Source organism: Pristiophorus japonicus, chromosome 8 (genome assembly GCF_044704955.1).
Source record: "Pristiophorus japonicus isolate sPriJap1 chromosome 8, sPriJap1.hap1, whole genome shotgun sequence".
Classification (NCBI taxonomy): Eukaryota; Metazoa; Chordata; class Chondrichthyes; family Pristiophoridae; genus Pristiophorus; species Pristiophorus japonicus.
The window spans coordinates 59,107,279-59,128,746 of NC_091984.1; the positions used below are offsets into that span (position 1 = coordinate 59,107,279).

The 21,468-nt window shown below is 40.2% G+C and overlaps 1 protein-coding gene across 3 annotated transcripts in view; it reads right to left on the reverse strand.

Moving 5' to 3' along the window:
- pik3r3b (phosphoinositide-3-kinase, regulatory subunit 3b (gamma)) overlaps positions 1 to 21,468 on the reverse strand; it is a 743,508-nt gene that overhangs the window by 34,981 nt on the left and 687,059 nt on the right. Inside the window, exons 1-2 of one of the 3 annotated variants that reach the window (XM_070886840.1) lie at positions 9,143 to 9,228; positions 5,479 to 5,580 (exon numbers count right to left, since the gene is read on the reverse strand). The exons of 1 other annotated variant lie outside the window; for it this stretch is intronic. Coding sequence is in view for 1 of the 2 variants with exons in the window: in XM_070886839.1 (XP_070742940.1) it covers positions 9,143 to 9,248 (106 nt within the window). In the remaining variant the exon portion in view is untranslated. Of the gene's footprint in view, positions 1 to 5,478; positions 5,581 to 9,142; positions 9,757 to 21,468 lie in introns of those variants that run through there. One more of the 3 variants, XM_070886839.1, reaches the window with a different exon arrangement.

The window sequence follows — 21,468 nt, forward strand, 5'->3', positions numbered from 1 at the left end:
TTGAAATATTCAAATTTTGAAGAATTTCAATTTGCGTCAACGTCAAGTTTGCTCCAAAAGGGGATATACACTTCGCAAACATCCCTATATTTCAACAGATGTATTAGAAATGTGCAGGTGAGCAAAGGCCTTGGGCTCTCGTGTTACTGTGTTGAAACAAAACGCCAGTAACACTTGCTTTAACTGGATCTGCCTTCAGTCAAACTTTTTTTTTTTAAAAACTGCTTTGCACAAACTAAATAGGAAAACTACATCTACTATGATACCCTGCTCTGGGGAGAGACTGCATGCTCTGGGGAGAGATCTGAATTTGAACTGTGCACATTTTTAAAGCAGGGACATCTGTCATTGGGAAAATGCTGGAGTCCATTATTAAGGAAGCAGTAGCAGGACATTTGGAAAAGCATAATACAGTCAAGCAGCGTCAGTATGGTTTTATGAAAGGGAAATAGCGTTTAACAAATTTTCTGGAGTTTTTTGAGGATGCAACGAGCAGGGTGAATAAGGGGAACCAGTGGATGTGGTGTATTTGGATTTCCAGAAGGCATTTCAATAGGTGCAACATAAAAGGTAACTGCACAAGATGAAAGTTCGCAGGGCTGGGGATAATATATTAGTGAGCCAACCCTCTATCCATACTAACAGAGTGTCGGGATTAAATGGGTCATTTTCCGTTTGGCAAACAATAACTAGTGGGGTGCCACAGAGATCAGTGCTGGGGCCTCAACTATTTACAAATCTATATTAATGATTTGGATGAAGGGACCGTGTAATGTAGCCAAGTTTGCTGATACAAAGATAGGTGGGAAGGCAAATTGTGAGGACACAAAAAAAATCTGCAAAGGGATATGGACAGGCTAAGTGAGTGGGCAAAAATTTGGCAGATGGGTGTATAATGTGGGAAAGTATGAGGTTATCCACTTTGGTGGGAAAAAAAAGCAAACTATTTAAATGTAGAGAAATTACAAAATGCTGCAGTACAGAGGGATCTGGAGGTCCTTGTGCATGAAACACAAAAAGTTAGCATGTGGGTACAGCAAGTAATCAGAAAGGCAAATGGAATGTTGGCCTTTATTGCAAGGGGGATGGAGTATAAAAGCAGAGAAGACCTGCTACAACTGTACAGGGTATTGGTGAGGCCACACCTGGAGTACTGCATACAGTTTTTCTCTCCTTATTTAAAGGAGGGATATACTTGCATTGGAGGCAGTTCAGAGAAGGTTCACTCGGTTGATTCCTGAGATGAAGGGGTTGATCTATGAAGAAAGGTTGAGCAGATTGGGCCTGTACTCATTGGAGTTCAGAAGAATGAAAGATGATCTTATTGAGACATACAAGATAATGAGGGGGCTCGAAAAGGTAGATAGAGGGAGAGGATGTTTCCACTCATGGGGGAATAGTTTTAGAATAAGGGTTCGCCCATTTAAAAACGGAGATGAGGAGGAATTTCTTCCCAGAGGGTTGTAAATCTATGGAATTCTCTGTCCCAGAGAACTGTGGAGGCTGGGTCATTGAATATATTTAAAAGGTGGAGACAAGACAGATTTTTGAGCGACAAGGGAGTAAAGGGTTATGGGGAGCGGGCAGGGAAGTGGAGCTGAGCCCATGATCAGATCAGCCAGAGCAGGCTCGGGGGACCAAATGGCCTACTCCTGCTCTTATTTCTTATATTCTTATGAACTGGCAGCCCATCTGTTCAGATTCACCATGTCAACCAGTCCCAGACCATTGAGCACACACACAATTGTAACCATTGAAAACACCAAGTGAGTAAATTATATTGCAGGTGGGGGTGGGGGAAACTAATTTAGCTTTGTTCCAAGTTTTTCATTAGATAGTTTAGCTCCATGACAGTCAAAACAAAACTACTTTTTCCTTGAAACAAACAAGACAGAAACACAGATTGATCACACTGCTCAGAACCAGGTGTTCCTATTTTCTGTTTGGTAATACTTTACTCCATCCCCTAAACCTCTACATTCCTTTTGGGGATTACTTCAGGAGTGGACAGTTGCCATGCGGGTGAATTCTACAAAAGGTCTTTTTCACTGTTTAAAGGTTATTGGCGTCAGCAGGGTGGGGTCAGATTGGTTACGGTAAACACACCCTCGGCGATTACTGCAAATAGGGGCCAGATATGGTACAGTTGAAGAAGGTAGATGACAATGCATCAATTCTTTCCAAAAAAAAAGGATCCTGGCCATTCCCAAGAGACAGGCATTGCAAAAGGCACATCCTCTTTAAAACCTAAATGTTTATCACGCTGACATGGCAAAGTCCATTCTTTGATGCATAGTCTGCTCTGACCCTAGATGTAAAACTTGTGAATAGGGATTTCTTACAAAAAGTCCTGGGGTCATATATATTTGTGATTTTCATATTTCATCACACGCATAGCTACTCCTACTATATATACACACACAACTAGCTAGGTTACATCTTTTAAACCTTTGCCCTGAAATACAGCTGGTTACGATGAATGGAACAGTGTGAAATACTTTGCGTTATAAATATTTTCATTTGAAAAGTTAAAAGGTGCACCAGAATTTGCTATAAAACAAGCCTATATATTTCATTGTGAATTCCTGTTCAAAGCTCACGATGGTTGGTCAGTCAAAATATACCTGCAAACCTTCAAAAAAAATACCAAATGTTAACATTGGCTCAATTTAAACCAGTAATGCCCTTTTAAAATAAATATAATCCATCAGCCCATCTGTAGTAATAGAAATTAAAGTTCAAATACTCCAGAAGGAAAACGAGTGGCAGGCCCTACTATCTGAAAACAGCAACGGGTTTCCTGGCAGGTGGCTTTTAGAACCATTCCTCACAAACTGTACTTTTGAGGTCTAACCCAACAATCACGTCATTTCAAGATTACATCATTTTAACACAGCTCTCACAATGCTGGTTAAAATGAGACAGTGTGGGAATTATCTGGCTGATGTGACAGGCAAGAAACCTTACCGAGTGGACTGCATCACTGAGCGGAGAGGTAGCCATATTGGAATATTAAGAAGAACGCCCGTTACAAAACATCTTTAAAGTCGGTATAATCTAGGCACTAACTATAGAAACACTCACTCGGAAGAAGGGATAATTATTTTGGTAACATGCTAGTTTTGCTTAAAAAAAAGTATCATTGATAGCTGGGAAAAGAAGTTTTAGAAAACTGTTAAACGAGTTCAGAAAAAAAAAATGCAGATTTTATTAAAAAAATGTTTTTACTCTATTGCACACATATGACAGCAGACAGAATCTAATAATCCAAACAATGCTCAACTGCAATATATTAATACAGAGCTATTTACTGGATGCAATAAACACACTATGTTTTCAGTTTTCAATAGCCAATTTTGAAGTTTTAACCCCCACCCCCTTGTAATGTGCCCACCAACTGGCATTCTCTATTTAAAAAGAGATATTTCAGAATGTTACATCTTTATTGCCTTACCGTGTATGGCAAATGTTTCTGATAGGAGGCTGGCATGCATTACGAAGTGCAGTATATCTACTTCACGCATTGTCAGTTCCTTTATTTGTGCTGGATTCACCCCTTGGTATCATGCTTGCTAATGAGGCTGAACTCGGCATTTGCTAAATTTTAAGCCCTATAATCAGAAGCTCCTGGCATTATTAACCTTTTGAACGAAGACAGTGTTTCAGCCAATCAGAGTTCTGCCTGAGGATCGTATGTTTGACGTTGCAGAGGATACTAATAAAGTGCAAGTGCATTACAGCAAGCAGCAGATATAGGAAAGACAGAAGCTGTCCTTCACTCCATACAAAGTTAATGTTTGGAACTAGATCAGTCTCTCTGAAATAGAATCTATAAACTTCAATAACCCGTCACGTAATAAGGTTTTGCTTCACTCAGATAGGGCCTATCCATCAACACTTTCTTACTATTCAATCTATCCCAACTATTTTCCTTTAAACCCTTTGCTGAGGGTTTTGTTAACCAGCAGCTGAGCACCTAAAAATGAAGACAATTCAGACAAACCATCTGCAGTGCAATTTGAAATAATCACTGTGTATTTGAAAAAAAAAAATTGATTGAGACCAATTTTACATGGCTTAATAGTAGTGATCCTTCTTGCCACCCCTTCCATTCCCTCCCCCACAACTATTACTGGCAATTGGAAAAAAAATTATCCCATCAGCTTTACTGCCCTACTGCTTGGGAATACCATTCAATGTACTAATCCATCAATAGATATGGTTCTTCTCACCAGAATAATCATCTAAAACTATGATCCAATTTCTGCCTCAAGTGTACAGTGCTTCTCTAACAGAAAAACAGCCACATGCCCGCATTTGTGTTATCACTTGGTATAAATGTAGTTTGGCACAAATCACTAAAATGTAAAACAAACCCAAATATCTCAATTATGCAGGAGTTTCAGTCGATGCTTATTCAATCAAATTATGCAATTAATTCCAAGCTTCTCTGCAAATATACTACAGATGGGACATTGCACATTGTTTAATCATAGAATAGAACAGCACAGGAGACCATTCGAATCATTTTCATCCTCACTCTCAATTTGATAGTATGCAATAAATTGCAATTGTAAGCATATAGTAAACATTTAAAGTATAAAACATTATTACTTAAACCAGCTTTTTGTTCAACTCTTTCAGAACAGAAGGATTCAGTAACCTTGGATTTTTAAATGGACAGTATTTTTTCCATATGGTACAGCTACACTGGCATGGAGAAAGCATAGGAAGATATTCCATTATTTCACTTTTATTCTGAGAAAGCTAATGAAGAACTGGGTTTCTATTGTGTGTTTCTTGTCATTTTATTCATTTTCTTACAACTATCTTATCCAATGACATTTGAGAAAGGGATACTGCTCGGAGTTCTATAAAAAGAGGGAAGAACATCAGTCAGGAAAAAAGTTTAAAGAGATTGACTTCAAATGTGAACCCGTTAATATTTTTCAAGACTTGAAATGCTTACATAATTTATATTTATATAAAAAGTGACGATTCTAAATAGACTTACTCTAAAGAGGTCTCAGTCACAGGGCTATTAGTTCATAAAGCAAATTCAGTCTGCCTCAACTCCCATTACTTTCTCTAGAGCAGTCATTGCTTCACAGGTTAGGTTGATCGTTATACAAAAAAAATCGGTCCAATTTTTCTTAAAACCCTTACATTCTTTGGCTGTGCTGCATCCACCAATGATGTTCATCTGTAACAGCTAAGTTAGAGCTCAGTACCCCAAATCGTTCCAAGCTTGGTTTACTGCTCCAATTCTTGACATATTGGTAAAACAATGCAGAAAATATTCTATTCTTCCCATGTCTGAATCACTACAGAATACATGGTCAGATCTCCAGCATATTTCTTCCCCTCCCCCATCCTTCAGAATAATTGGCTGTTCTTATATGAACCCCAATTCTCCACAGTCCATCACAATTACCAATTGCTTAACACAAAAACTCCTCAGTAGCAGTGCACTTTTACCATCTAATTTAGAAGTCCTGGATATTTACTGCAATTCCATCAGGAGAAAGTTGTCAGTCATACAATCATTGATGATGATGATGATGAGCCTAACACAGGCGGCTGAAATGCAGACAAAGAATATCGTAATATATGACTCAAGACCTACAGAAGAGCTGATGGAACATATACTGTGTGACCGGCAGTCACCCAAAGATCATTTATTCTCGTTAGCAGTAGCTATCCGCCCAGCTTAATCCAACAGAGCCCTTGTGATCAGCTGTTCTGAGGATGGGTCTTTACTGGCATATAGCTTCTTGCTTTATGGTTACATCCTCCAAGCATGAAAAGTGCCAGTCCTATTCAGCCGCAGCTGTTATATAGTAAAGCAAAGTCCTTGCCACCCCCCCCAAGCTGGCATTGTTCTGTTGGAATTAGCACGACAATTATGTTTTGGATCAATATTTTCAAAGTTGTGGAAAATTGAAGCGGAGGGGGGGGGGGGGGGGGGAGGGCAAAGAGAGAGGAAGAGAAGCAAGAGGGGTAGCAGATTTTCGGAAGCAGGGAACATAATTGATAGTATTGAATTTTAACAGTTTGGTTAATTTACACAGGTTAAGACTACAGCTAAAAACTCAATCTGTGGGCAGTGCTTCCAATAGACCTATATATCAAGTCCTTAAGCCATTTTATTTGTGGATACATAATTTTTTGCAAAAAATATATATGTGGCAAGCAGTTGTCGGTTTAGCTAACAGGAGCTTAAACCCTGCTGAGGCCTCTGGATCTGTATCGCTGGAACGGCTTCTGTTTGGAAGGGATATTTGACAATACTGCTGCTGCAATCACAGTCATGCATCCTTTCTGCTTGAACAGTATATAGATGAACACTCATGTAAAAACAAAAGCTCAAATTGCATAATTGATTAATTCTCAGAGACACTAACAGTTCGGACAGTGTGTGACCAGGGTTGCTAATGTGTCATTGCTTGTACAGGTATACGCTATACTGATCATCACAGATGAAATATAGGATGGCCTTTGCCATTAATTTTTTTTTTTAAATTAACATTAGTAATTGCTGCTACAAATAATCTTTATTTACATGAACACTGAAAGGTTAAAATATAGGAAGGCTGCCCCATCATTGTATTGAATAATAAAAAATGCTATATTTTAACGTATACAATGAGGGTGCAGTTGGCCAAGTGATGAATACCTGAAATATTACAAGCATTTAATTAGATTTGTTTCAAAATTCTATTCAGAATTTTACAGGGTGCTAGCAATGTATCCTGTGTACTTTTGCGCCATGGCCTTCCATGTAGGATTTGGTAATTTAACAAGTCAGTCAATCACCAGGAATGGCAAAAGGGAATCAACTGCAGCAGCGCAGTTAAGCAGCATCCTGACAGAACATTAGTACAAAGCTCAGCTGTTTGAAGGAGGCTTGCTGCTGTGACATTATCAGGGGGTTGAGAAATGACCTCCTCCACCCCACCCCCAGCCCCCTTTAGTGGTTGTGTAATGTTAGCTGCATAATGTACATGGCTGAATCCCATCAGGATGTGAAGGCCAGAAAAATAATATAGGTAGTGTTAATTCCTAACACTATGGATCTGGTAACAGTATGCAAATAAAAAAAGTGGGAAAAAATAGGCGATTGCTCGGTTGCACTTTTCACTCTTGCAGAGGTTTTGGAGAAATATAAAGTAAATATTCTTGACTTTTGCAAGAGTTCTGCTGTGTGCGCTATTGTCTTCTCAAATCGAGGTGACATCATTTGCAACGACTCGGTGATGGCTGTACAACATCTTCAGAATGAAAATGATATTCCAGCCAGCATTATAGCACTAGTTCCCAAACTGTACTGTGGCTTTAATTTTTTTTTAAATAAAAAAAAAGAAACACATTATGCTCCTTATTTTCATTCACTTCGATCAATATTGCAGCTTTACCAAATAAATTTGCAGACATTAGTTGACACAAAATGCTCAGGGGCAAGATTGCAAACAAGGGCTGATGGCATTGAAAGAATTACTAGGCAATGCATTCCTTTAAAAGTGTACATCAACTATTTTTAAATTGCCCTCAACACATCTGCTGCATTAAATCACCAAGTATAAAATAAAAGTTAAAATGGCTGGTTGCATAAATAGCTGTTGCCTCTGTAATCTCACCTAAGAATCCTTAGACATTGCAACACGATCTCCGGTGATCCAAAGGGAGCATCAGCCAGAAAGGGGGGAGTCTGGCCAAACTCTTATATCATTACAATCACATCCAGAAAGTGGCCAGGCTAGCAGGATTTCATGGTCTGTGTAGCACTCTGCTGGGAAGAGGCTGGCCAGTGGATCAGGGCAGTGTTGAGTTCACACACCGATTATGTATTCAAAGCTCATAAAGCACACTACAGCTAGCTTCCAACAGAAATGACGCCAAGTTCAAGCAGAATCATGTTTCTCTTCAATAAATATTAAAATGAAACATCTGCAGAAGCTCCTCCTCCCTCTCGCTCTCTCCCCCCCATAACCCCCAATCCCTCTCTGAACAGTTAGATCCTCACACTCTCCATTGTCTCCTCATCTGCTGGGACTCTTTGTTTAAAAGTCAGCAGTTCCTTTTTTTTAAAAAAAAAAGGAGCATTATTAAACTTTTATCTTTTCATTATTAACTCCAAAAAGGACCAAATTTCCTTGGAAACTTTCAAAATTACACCATTTTAGCCCAGAGTGCCTACAAAATGGATATTCTGATGGCAACATTCTTAGTGACCAATTAAATTACATACTATTTTTCACTGAAAAATTCTGTGAACAGCGACATTGTAAACTTAACACTATCGCATTGCCAAAAAACAAAACCACAGCACTGAAAGGGTCAATGATAATTATTACACACTTTTTCTAAATATGCCCTGAGAATGCAGTAATTAGAGTGAGCATTCCTAATCTCTTGCAAAATTCTTCAGATCTTTGCAATATATCAGACTCTCAATTTCCCCCCTACCTTTTCCTCTCCAAAAAAATATGAACTAGGGCACTGTTAGACTTTAGAAATACTGCTCGGTTCCCAGGAAGCAGCTTTTTATTCTATCTGCAGGGCTGACATGGCCTACAAAGAGCTCTTATCGTCTATGCTATTCACACAACTCCCTTGCATGCAAAACTTTCCCTCTCCTGGTTAAGATAACAGGATTGTTGCCATTCTACAGAGACCAGCTCTTACTATTCAAAAAGTTGTTTTAGAAACATGAAAAATGTAGGAATGCTACTAAAATATTCCCCTTTGACGACTGTCTCAATTCAGATACACTCAAAATAAATTTAATATTGAATTGAATAGCTTTACAAAGTTTCAGACAGCAGAATATATTAATTCCAGTACGAATATGCATAAAGCATTAGTGTGCTTTTCTGAAAAAGTGTCAGTACCACCATGATTTCAGTGTTCAATATGCCAAAAGCTTTTCAAAAGGAATTAAAAAAAATAAAAATCAATGTAATGCTCTGAAGAATAAATGGGAAACAGGCCCGACCAGCAATAGGACAGTAAGCTGCAAAGGCTCTGCACAGACCAGTGAAAACACAAAGGAACAAAGAGGGGGAGAAAACCCTTAACAAACTAAGGCTAAAGAATGAGAGAGAATAAACAGAGCAAGGTAAAATATGAAGACTTGTATTACCTGGAGGGTCCATTTCAATGTAGAATATTAGTTCTGTTGAATAGGGCATCATCACTTCTCTCCAGTCTGCATCAGATTTGTCCATATTCCAAACTGTGTTGTACATTGTCTACGCAGTATTAAAATTGTCTTTTTTTAATAAAATGCTATCATACAGCTTACGTTACAGTATTTCTGAATCCCTGCTTCAGATGTGCTCTTCACACAAAAAAAACATTTTTGTTTCTGTTAGTGCGGAGTTAAAAGGCTCCTAGTTTCAAGGGGAAAAAAATGAACAGTCATGGGATGAATATAGAAACCAGCTCTACGATTCTGGGCTTACTTAAAACAGAGCCTAGACTTCATTTTAAGAGCTCAAGGGGCTGACCAGTAACCTTTCACATCATAAGGCGGTGCCAACTGCAGGCAGGGGGACAGGCAGGGGGGTCAACGCCATTCTTCCCTTTCAAATAAAACCATTGCTTTTTTTAAAAAAAAAGAGAGCTGACTATCGTGCAAAACAATCGATGCAAAAGGTCCGACCCGGCCGTCCGTTTATTATTTCTGCTCGATATTTTTTTAAAGAAATGTTTACATGCACATAAAGCACATGTACTTAGGCTGCCTACGTTGTCATTTCCTTCCCTCCTCCTCCTCCTCCTCCTCCTCCCCTTCAATGAAGCGAGCTGTGGTGCAGCCCAATCTTGGTTGCCTGCCAAGGGCTGGTGCTCTGCTGCACGCAAGCTCTGAATTACACAGCAAATGAGAATAAGATTACTCCAACTGCTGCCAAACTCAGGATCTGCGTCTTTGTCTGCTTTTCAGAGGCTGCTCAAGTGCACCGTGCCACAGTCTCAACCAACCCCCTCCCAGCAGCTCCTGACAGGCACAGGCTGATTGGCTGTGCAGTTACTAAGAGGGACAAAGGAAAGGCTGATTTGAAATAGAACAACTGACAGATCTGTCTGCTTAGCTGCAAGGGGGAACCAACAGATGGCTGAAAAGCTGAGTACAGAACTAAACTGAAGCCCCCCCTCCACCCCACACACACCTCCCCTTCTTTGGTGCTCATTGAATTGTGCTTCCTGTCATTGTGTGAGTGCTATAAGAATACACATTTAGGGAACAATTACCCAAACCAAATGACCAAAAATCAATGGCCTATGTTACAGATTGTTCAGGCAACCTTTGCTGCTTGCTGCAAAAATATTCAGAAGACAAATCCCCAGTGAATGCAACCATCGTTAACCCTTTCTTCTACCTCACCACTGAAAACACTAAACCATTTATTGCAGACCAGGATATTTTGTAGGCTATCTTACAGAAACTGGTGTATGTGATGTCATTCCTGAAGATTCGAGAGATTTTAAATATAATTGACTGCTTCGCTTCATAGGCTTCAGTTAAAATGGAGAAGCCTACCAATCTAATTTTAGCATTAGACAAAGTATAGAATATTAACTATTTCACTGACAACCCTTGATGTTAATACTTTTTTTATATGAAAATAAAATCTTTATGCACTCATTATAGTTGAGAATCAGCTTTTACATTTTAGTTACTGCTTTAATCTCCACCCCCCCCCCTCCCCCCACACAAAGAAAGAAGTACCAGCATAAGCGGTCCTTGTGCAGAGAAAAATGTTTAAAAAGAGAAATAATACAGTTGTGTTTACTTGTTGATAGTATCCTACAATGGTGATCACATTAGCGCATGCTCCTTTAACAAAATACCTCCAGTACCATGTTTATCTATATTTAGATTTACATTACTGTCATTCTTTGCTTTGTGCAATCAATAAAATTTCACATCTGTAAATAAAATCCACAGAAAGTAGCTATAGTTCAGCAAAAACATTTAACTGTTTTATTTACAAGCTAGTGAAATAAGAAGCTGGTTAAATTTCACAGCAGCCATCTTGTCAGGGACTGTATGCTAAAAGTTGTATTCGAAGAGAGAACTTAGGCATTAAAATCGTACATCCTTCAGCAAGCCCACTTATCACAACCAGGCTATGCTAGTACTTAATATGCAGTTCAGCATTGTTAAAACTGGAAAATAACCCCCTTTTTAGCCAGAGCTAAAACAAATATACAGTTTTTCAAGTTCAAAAAGGAAGGAATTTACATAAAATATTTTATAATTTTAAAGCAACATTAGTTCTAAACTTTAGATTGAACTCATTGCATGAAGTGGACCAAGAGAGTTTAGGTTTCAAACAGGACATATGATCAGTCTTGCTATTGCCTAAGACATTGATTCTCATCAATCAAACGCACTTGTTTAAACTTGAAGTGGGCCAAAAACAGCTTAAAACTGGGTTATATTTTCATGTAAACTTTAGGTACAGTCTGTCGTATTAAGCTTTAAACTCGGCTCGAAACTGAATTCACAAATTAAGGTTTGATATTTCTCAGTGCATCCACTAGGTGGAGTATCTGATCACTGACTTGTCACCATCCAGTGTGGCTCAAAAATTGTGCATGGTGGCTCCTGAGTCACAAGGGTGACATTAGGAAAGAAATCCAGCAATCTACTGACCCCTTCCCTCGCAAGCTGAAGAAAGAATGGCTATGGTACAAATTGGAACAAACTGTTGATGGTAGATCATGGTCTGTTGGGAAACATCTTTGAAAATAGTCTGTTCATTCTTGAACTGCTTAAATTCTTCAAAGTCAGTGTTTCTTAAATGAATACAACAATCACAATTCTCTGTCATTTTAGATACTGTCAGCTCTATTGATAAGCATACCATAATTGCTTGATGTACAACTATTCCTGAAGGATCACTGACCCTCTAGTTACTTGTGAAATGCATCTACTTTCCCCCTCACAGAAACGTTACTTGACAGTGCTGGAAGACAGCCTTGGACTCTACTGCATCCTTTTAATATTGGTTTTCTTAGAGAAACAGCATGACATCTCAAAGTTTAAAATGGAGTTTCAAAAAGCCAACATGTTCTTGTGAGCTCTAAAGTACATCTCGTTCTAGACATCATAAAATATAATTGTTGTAACACAAAGCTCTGATGAAGGCTATCTGAGCAGCAGTATCCCATTTCTAATTATCTACATGCCAATTTCATAGGTTCAAATCGAAGCCAAACAGTAATTTTTGTATCATCATTTAGAAGTGGGACCGTTAGTAAATAAATGAGCACAAATAAAATATTAATTAACTAAAAAAAATAATTGGATATAGATAATTTCAGCAATTCAGTCTGGGTGCAACACGAAAGATCTAGATATATTCTCCAAACAAAGCTTATGACTTTAATTTTTTTTAAAGTCTTCATCTGCAGTATTCTATGAGACAATGAGGAAAACTATTTTTATATGTATTGATGAGGATGCAGAAATTCTGCATTGTTGGGTTAATGACTAGAATCAATGTGATTTCTCTGATGTACTCATTGCATTAGCCCTGAATTGCTTCAGGGAGTTATGGAAATCCCTGGTTCTCGCTGCTGCATACTTAGTTTCACACCAGCTTTAACCAACATGGTGATGTCATGCTTAGTTGCAATGTGACCTGCTCTCCTCGCTTGATGCAACATTCTACCAACCGTTTCAGGCAAGTCATTCTTATTCCAAGCTATTATCAGCTGCAAGTACTGTCCTATCTCCACTGAGAGGAAATGAATTAGGTTCTGAAGCAAAGAAAGGAAAATATAACTTATAGCTTCATTCTGTTCCTTTTCTTATAAGAGCTGGTTGTATTACAAGCAGTATAATTCTGACAGGTTTTAATATTTTGCTTTTGTTCTATTTATGTGCTATTTTCTCCTTCTAATAATTCTCATCCATACATTTTTGCAGGTTACATTAATGCCATGCCATTTCTTTCTGCTGGACAAATGTTCTCATACTACCAAATTGCGAACCTTAGTGGTGTCCTGGACTACGATGCCTTGGTTTCTCAATTCTAAATAAAGCAACATGATGTGAGAAGCTTGGGATTCAGGATTAGTCCCAAATTCAATCCCATTTGATTTTAAAAAAATGATTCAAATGTACAGATGATGGAATGCTCCTGTTGGTCAAGTAGGTAAATGTATCACCTATGTGATGAGCCTCACAGACCAGTAGGTCCCAGGTTCAATATATGCTGAGGAAGCTGCGCAGGGCATTCAAAATACTGCGCCAGCATGGTTTTTACATTGAAAAGCTGGCTGCGCGGGTTCCCTGGGGTGCTGTGTGACTGCACAGCTTACGGGGAACGTTGTGCTAAAGTATTAAAATTCAGGCCAATGTTTCCACTTATGGGAGAATCCAAAACTAGGGGCCATAAATACAAGATAGTTACTAATAAATCCAATAGGGAAATAAGGATAAATTTCTTGTGAGTGGTTAGAATGTGGAACTCGCTAACAGAGGACGTGGTTGAGGCAAATAGCTTAGATGCTTTCAAAAGGAAACTGGACAAGTATATGAGAGAAAAGGGAATAGAAAGAAATGCTGAAAGGCTGGGATGAGGCAGATGGAATGGGAGGAGTCGTGTGGAGTATAAATACCAGCACAGACTCGTCGGACCCATTGGCCTGTTCCTGTACTGCATATTTTACGCAATATGCAAAACTCTAATCTCAGCAAGGCCACAGTGAAACTGATACATCTGAACTAAAGAGGAAGAAAAAAAAAACAAAGCTCCCACTCCTAAATTGCTATCCAATAATGTCTCTTGGTTTAAAACGCAATTATAATCAGGCTCTGCTGTGGCGACACACACAGTCAAATAATCTCTTGCTCTTGTTAGGTTATAGTCCCATGCTTCCTATACTTCACCCATGTGATCATTCTCCATGCAGAAGCCTAGACCATAAGTGTCAATAGGTTTTTGTTACCCAGTGGGGGCATCATAGCCAACCCTGATCCTGTCCTTGCACATGCACACTTTTCAGCATAGACCAGTGGTTACTGATTTGGCATACATTCCCCTCCCATGTCCATGGGAGTAAAACCACATGTAGTGCCACACTGCCACCTTGGATGAGATCAACTAACTCAATATCAAACAGGGGATCTTCCTAGTTTTTATAGCCCAGTAATACACTGGATGGTGCACTTCCCCAAAGAGTCATCAATGAGCTTTGGTAGCTTCTTAATTGAAGTAGTCTTCAAGACCGGTTTCATTGTCAGATGCTTGCAACTCCAGGTGTTATCTAATTAATATTATACTGGTCCATGAAAAAAGTGCTGTTAAATATTTACAACTTAATTGATGACTTTTAATTTAATATGCCTAGACATTGCTTCAGAATTGACATTTTCGTGCTTGTGTAGAGGAAGGGGCACAGAAATTCTGCATGGCGGCATCTATCTCAGCCTACTTCAGTGGAGCCAATGACCAAGAGCCAGCTTCCAACATGTTTGAAAGTAATTAAGAAATCCTTCACATGGGGTTTCCCTCTGCATATGTACATTAATTAAAGTTGGTTAAATGATTCTGATGGCACTAAAAACTGTATAGATCTTATATTTCTATCCTATCTTGTTTGACTTTACACATTGACGCCATCACTAATTAAATTGCATAATTATTCAAATAAAAGGCACCTTCAGCACAGGGCAGCTAATTGTGAGAATAGTAAAAGAATCAACTTTGTATTTAAAAACTGATAATTTTTTACTTAGCTTCCAGATTGGCAGAGGATTGTTTGGCAATCTTCTTGAATTGTTGATCTGAAATATCCCTCATCAACACATTAACACATTTTAAACCCGTTTTATTGGGCTCATTGCCATTTTGACACGTCCAGCAGCAGTGAAGGCTGAAGGAAAGCAATACTTCCTCTGAATGTCAACTAGTCTACATTGACTTAATTTATCAGAAATATACTGAAATTATTATTTGCAGGATGTGATAAGAAATGTCAAATCCTACGATAAACTGCTGGCACTTTCTCAAAATCACCTTGTGCTTTTTTCTCTTCAGCAGATGCCTGCTAAATGATTGCTATAAGACGACACAAGATTGATTAAACAAAAGCCACCTTGTGCCAAAGTTCAGTCCCTGTAAATGGGGTTTGTATCTCATTCTCTGGCTCTGTCAGCCTCTGTCAGCCTTGCTCTGAAGGGCTTCTCTTGGTTGACTGGGTCACAGTAAGCAGGAGTGCTGCCATAAAGGGGAAAATTGAAAGGAGAAAAAGGCATCACCTTTTCAGATTTGTCTCAACAAGTCGGACCACAAAAGAACAGCAAACCCTTCTACAATGAGCATAATTCATGACCTTTGACTTCCAGAAGCAGTTGGATGCCATGTTTATTTACAGTTTATTTTTAATTCTCTCTCATTTAGCTTTCCATTTCATGCTTTCAGTTATTTCAATGTGCTGCTGTTTCTTTTGTTTTGTTTACATCCTTACTTTTCATCCTTATCTCCTTTTCCAGTTATATTCTTCTTTCATACTGTTTCAACAGAATATTCCAGGTTAAGGCATTACAAATGGTCCTATTCTAGAGTATGAAAAAATATATCCCTCTATATAATTTAAAGAAATGCAAAATCATAAGAGTATGGCAAACTTAGTAGAGAACACAGAAATAGAACAAGCATTTATATATACATTCATCTATATTTTAAACAAAAGATGAGCAAGAAAAATGAAAAGTTAGGACCCTGCAATGGCCTTAGCCTTAAGTATTCATCTCAAATTTACCCCAATCTTTTTCTTTTCATTATTTATAAATGATTTTTTTCTTGAAGAGCAAACTATAGGATCACTAGACTTCCAATTGAGGTTGCCAGTGTCGTGTGAAGAGACTCAGTAAAAATAATTAGAATCTTGTCCATAACGCAACGAGAGCCGAGAGATTGCTATGTTTCATCTCATTCTCTCTCCTCCTCCCCCTCATTCCCTTCTTCCTAATAAAGTTTGAAGGTTAACAGTCACAAGTCTGGCTCATTAGAGGCTTCCTCTTCTACTTTATTCTATCTGACACAAAATGCAGCAAAGATGGAGGTGGTGGGAGGCGGGGAAGAACTATTAAAAACCTTCTATCACCTGGTTTATAATTTGTCAGGGTACAGAATAACATTGAACGATATGGAAAAGCCCATCCCCCACTGCCTGCAGAACCAAGGAAAGCTACAGATAGATGGATTCGTGGGCTCATTTTAATGTTGTAGGCATGATGGATCGTGCTGTGACTAAACAGTCTTTTCAAAGCTGCCATTCATGAGAACTATATATAGACCATTTAAGAAACCCATATATATTATTTATATGTGGTATGTATAGGTGCAGAAGGAACTATTACAATGTGTAATAACAGACATTTAAAATGGTTAGCTCGGTCTTAAAGGGACAATGTCCTTCTCAGTAAGCTCTAACAGCCTGAAAAATATAAGCCCCGATTTGGACTTCCAGAAGGCAATTGACAAGGTACCACATAAAAGGTTACTGCACAAGATAAAAGTTCACGGGGTTGGGGGTAATATATTAGCATGGATAGAGAGTAGGGATAAATGGTTCATTCTCGGGTTGGCAATCAGTAACCAGTGGGGTGCCATAGGGATCAGTGCTAGGACCCCCAACTATTTACAATCTATATTAACGACTTGGAGGAAGGGACTGAGTGTAACGTAGCCAAGTTTGCTGATGATACAAAGATGGGAGGAAAATCACTGTGTGAGGAGGACACAAAGAATCTGCAAAAGGACATTGATAGGCTAAGTGAGTGGGGAAAAATTTGGCAGATGAAGTATAATGTCGGAAAGTGTGAGGTCATGCACTTTGGCAGAAAAAAAATCAAAGAGCAAGTTATTATTTAAATGGAGAAAGATTGCAAAGTGCTGCAGTACAGTGGGACCTGGGGGTACTTGTGCATGAAACACAAAAGGTTAGTATGCAGGTACAGCAAGTGATCAGGAAGGCCAATGGAATCTTGGCCTTTATTGCAAAGGGGATGGAGTATAAAAGCAGGGAAGTCTTGCTATAGTTGTACAGGGTATTGATGAGGCCACACCTGGAATACTGCATGCAGTTTTGTATTTACAAAAGGATATACTTGCTCACAAGGTTGATTCCGGAGATGAGGGGGTTGACTTATGATGAAAGGTTGAGTAGGTTGGGCTCTACTCATTGGAATTCAGAAGAATGAGAGGTGATCTTATCGAAACGTATAAGATTATGAGGGGGCTTGACGGGGTGGATTCAGAGAGGATGTTTCCACTGATAGGGGAGACTAGAACTCGAGAGCATAATCTTAGAATAAGGTGCCGCCCATTTAGAACTGAGATGAGGAGAAATTTCTTCTTTCAGAGGGTTGTGGATCTGTGGAATTCACTACCTCAGAGAGCTGTGGAAGCTGGGACATTGAATAAATTTGAGACAGAAATAGACGATAAGTGAATAAGGGATTATGGAGAGTGGGCAGGGAAGTGGACCCGAGTCCATGATCGGATCAGCCATGATTGTATTAAATGGCGGAGCAGGCTTGAGGGGCCGTATGGCCTACTTCTGCTCTTATTTCTTATCTTCTATAATTTTAACTGGGTGGACCGTTACACTGGGGGATGGGCGGCAGGCTGCTTTCCTGATGCATTTTGGCCCTGCCGTTTTAACCAGGCAGAATTCAGGCACGGGAGGGTTGCCATCCCTGGGTAAGCGAGGGCCTACTTGACATGCTGAAGTCGCAGCCTGATGAAGTCATCAGCGTCGCAACTTGACTGTAACTCCAGAAATAGGAAGGCCCGGACGGTGTCAAAACTGACAGAAAAACCTGGTGGGAAGCATCAGAGCAGCCAATAGAGGCCAAGGTCAGTATTGTTTTCAGTTTCTGTGAGGAATCCTTGTGGCCTAGGAGGAGCAAGAGTGCTCTTCTAGGGCCCACAAGGAATCCGTGGCCTCCCCAGCCCTGGGGCTTTCCTCTCCCTCCCAGCAACAATATCTGTTGGAAACGCACCCCCCACCCCCACACCAGCCTCAACATGAACCTTACACCAGGAACTGTTCCCTTGGGGCCCAGGCAGGGTCTGGTCCCAACCTCAAATCCTGTTGAGGTCATTCTTGCTGGCTTCGGGCAGGAGACAGTTTACATGAGGCCCGGGTGTTATAATCACCCAAGCCTCACACTCCAGGGTCTGGACAGATTACCGCCCACTTTAGTCCCAACACCCAAAGTTAAAATCAAGGCTATACTGTTCAGCTAAGTATGAGAATTCAACACAAATAATTTGTACAAATAAAAACACCAGCTGCACGGCAGAAATCTATGACTACCTTTATTAATAAGCTTATATAAATTACATTGCAACTAAAATAGAAGATGAAACTTTATCAGATGGGATGTAGAATATTTTTTTTTAAAAGGATTGTTAAAGTGATTGGAATTTAAAATAATTAATTACAGTTGAAGAAATGCAAAAAGGTTTATTGATTATTTTTTTTAAATCCCTAATTATAATTGATTCCTTCTGCAATTTGGAAGTGAATAATGGATACCTAGATCGATAACAAAGCTGTAAGCTAATCTCAGGTGGTTTGGATGACACTCAGAATAATACTTAAATGGTTTATGACCATCATCGAAACCCAAGTTTAGATTACATACAACACTACTACATCAAACACCACCACTACTACTACAACAACTTGCATTTATATAGCTCCTTTCTTGTAGAAAATTGTCCAACGATGCTTCACAAAGGCAGGAGGTAAAAAGGCACTGAGCCATTAAGGGAGAGATTTGGACGGATAACCAAAAGAATGGTCAAAAGATGGGTTTTAAGGAGGGTCTTAAAGGAAGAGAATCAAGTGGATAGAACAAATTACAGAGAGTGGGTTGAAGGCACAGCTGCCAATGATGGGGTAAAGGGAAGGGGGATCGGAGTAAGAGGAATGGAGAGTTTAGAGTGGTTGTAGGGCTGGAGGGGCACCGGAGGGACTGGAGTGCATCATCACCTCCAGCAATCAAATTTTAATTTGAACCATGTTTCTAAAGTTTAATTTGTTTAAGTTTGTCGGATTTAGTGCCCCCCCCCCACCTTTTAGCCAAGGGACACTTGTATAATTTGTGTTTTAGGTGCCCTCAAAAAAAACTAAGGGGGCACTTGATTGAAAGTTTTTGGAGTGTGACCGCGCCCCCCGGCCCCCCTTTAACCAGGGGACACTTGTTTAGAGATACAACAAAAATAGCTGTAGGGTTGGAGGAGGTTAGAGAGATAGGGAGGTGGGAGGCCATGGAGGATTAGAACACAAGAACAAAACATTTAAATTTAAGGCATTGGACAACCAGCAGTCAATGTAGGTCACTTTGGAACAACTGTGACAGGAGAGTGGGATTTGGTGTGTGACAGGAAATGGGCATCAGAGCTGTGGATATGCTGAATTTTACAGAGGATGGATTACATAGGATTTACAGCACAGAAACAGGCCATTCGGCCCAACCAGTCCATGCCGGCGTTTATGCTCCTCTCGAGACTCCTCCCGTCTTTCCTCATCTAACCCTATCAGCATAACCCTCTATTCCCTTCTCCCTCATATGCTTATCTAGTCTCCCCTTAAATGCAGCTATACTATTTGCTCCAACCACTGCCTATGGGCAAAGAATTTTCTTCTAAATTCCCTATTTGATTACTTGGTGACTATCTTATATTGATGGTCTCTAGTTTTGCTCTCCCTCACAAGTGGAAACACTCCCTCTGGCCTAGAAATTGGCCTCCTCGGCTCCTCCCAGGTGGCGACAAGAAGGCGTTAACCACTTACCGACCGGGATCGACTCCCGCTAAATTCGGCTGGAGGTTTGTGGCAGCAGTAGGATGTTGTGCCCCGATCTCCTTCGCCCGGAGTCGTCATTGCTCCGGACCTGAACTTCGGTTCTACCCCCTGCAGCATCACCCGGCAAAAACACCGGCAGCTGCAGGAGACGTTTATCGGGAAGCCGGGCGCTTCGGGTGCGATGCATAAAGGCAAGGTGGTCAAGGTAAGTAAAACAATTTGTGCAATGTTCTAAGTCGATTTTTTTTCAAGCCTCTCCCATCCCGATCGATCAGCCCAATGCTGCAGTACATCGATGATCAGGGCTGCTGTCGGGGACCAAGTAAGTTTTTCCCTTGCAGAGCCTGCAGCGATGGCCCTTCCCTTTAAGGGAGGGAAGGATCCTTCCAACGCAGCAGCGCTGAATGGAGCTGCACACTCCGCCCCGCCTGCGTCCTGTTATGCTCTAGGAAGGAAGTGGAGTGCTTGATTTAGTGCTCCACTTCCTTCTGGAGTGCAAACCCGCTAATTCTTTCAACTTTTAAAAGTTGGGGCGCTCCCGAATTTCTCTCTCTGCGTCTACTCAATCAAAACCTTTCATAATTTTAAAGAGCTCTGTTACGTCACCTCTCAGCCTTCTCTTTTCAAGAGAAAAGAGAAGGCTGAGGGGTGACCACATTTCTGGTATCATCTTTGTAAATTTTTGCACCCTCTCCAGTGCCTCTATATCCTTTTTATAATATAGCCACCAGAATTGTACACAGCACTCCAAGTTTGGTCTAACCAAGGTTCATAGAAACATAGAAAATAGGTGCAGGAGTAAGCCATTCGGCCCTTCGAGCCTGCACCACCATTCAATAAGATCATGGCTGATCATTCCCACAGTACCCCTTTCCTGCTTTCTCTCCATACCCCTTGATCCCCTTAGCCGTAAGGGCCATATCGAACTCCCTCTTGAATATATCCAATGAACTGGCATCAACAACTCTCTGCGGTAGGGAATTCCACAGGTTAACAACTCTCTGAGTGAAGAAGTTTCTCCTCATCTCAGTCCTAAATGGCCTACCCCTTATCCTAAGACTGGGTCCCCTGGTTCTGGACTTCCCCAACATCGGGAATATTCTACCCGCATCTAACCTGTCCCGTCTCATCAGAATCTTATATGTTTCTACGAGATTCCCTCTCATCCTTCTAAACTCCAGTGTATAAAGGCCCAGTTGATCCAGTCTCTCCTCATATGTCAGTCCTGCCATCCCGGGAATCAGTCTGGTGAACCTTCGCTGCACACCCTCAATAGCAAGAACGTCCTTCCTCAGATTAGGAGACCAAAATTGAACACAATATTCCAGGTGAGGCCTCACCAAGGCCCTGTACAACTACACTAAGACCTCCCTGCTCCCAAACTCAAATCCCCTAGCTATGAAGGCCAACATACCATTTGCCTTCTTCACCGCCTGCTGTACCTGTATGCCAACTTTCAATGAGTGATGAACCATGACACCCAGGTCTCGTTGCACCTCCTCTTTTCCTAATCTGCCGCTATTCAGATAATATTCTGTCTTCGCGTTTTTGCCCTCAAAGTGGATAACCTCACATTTATCCGCATTATACTGCATCTGCCATGCATTTGCCCACTCACCTAACCTG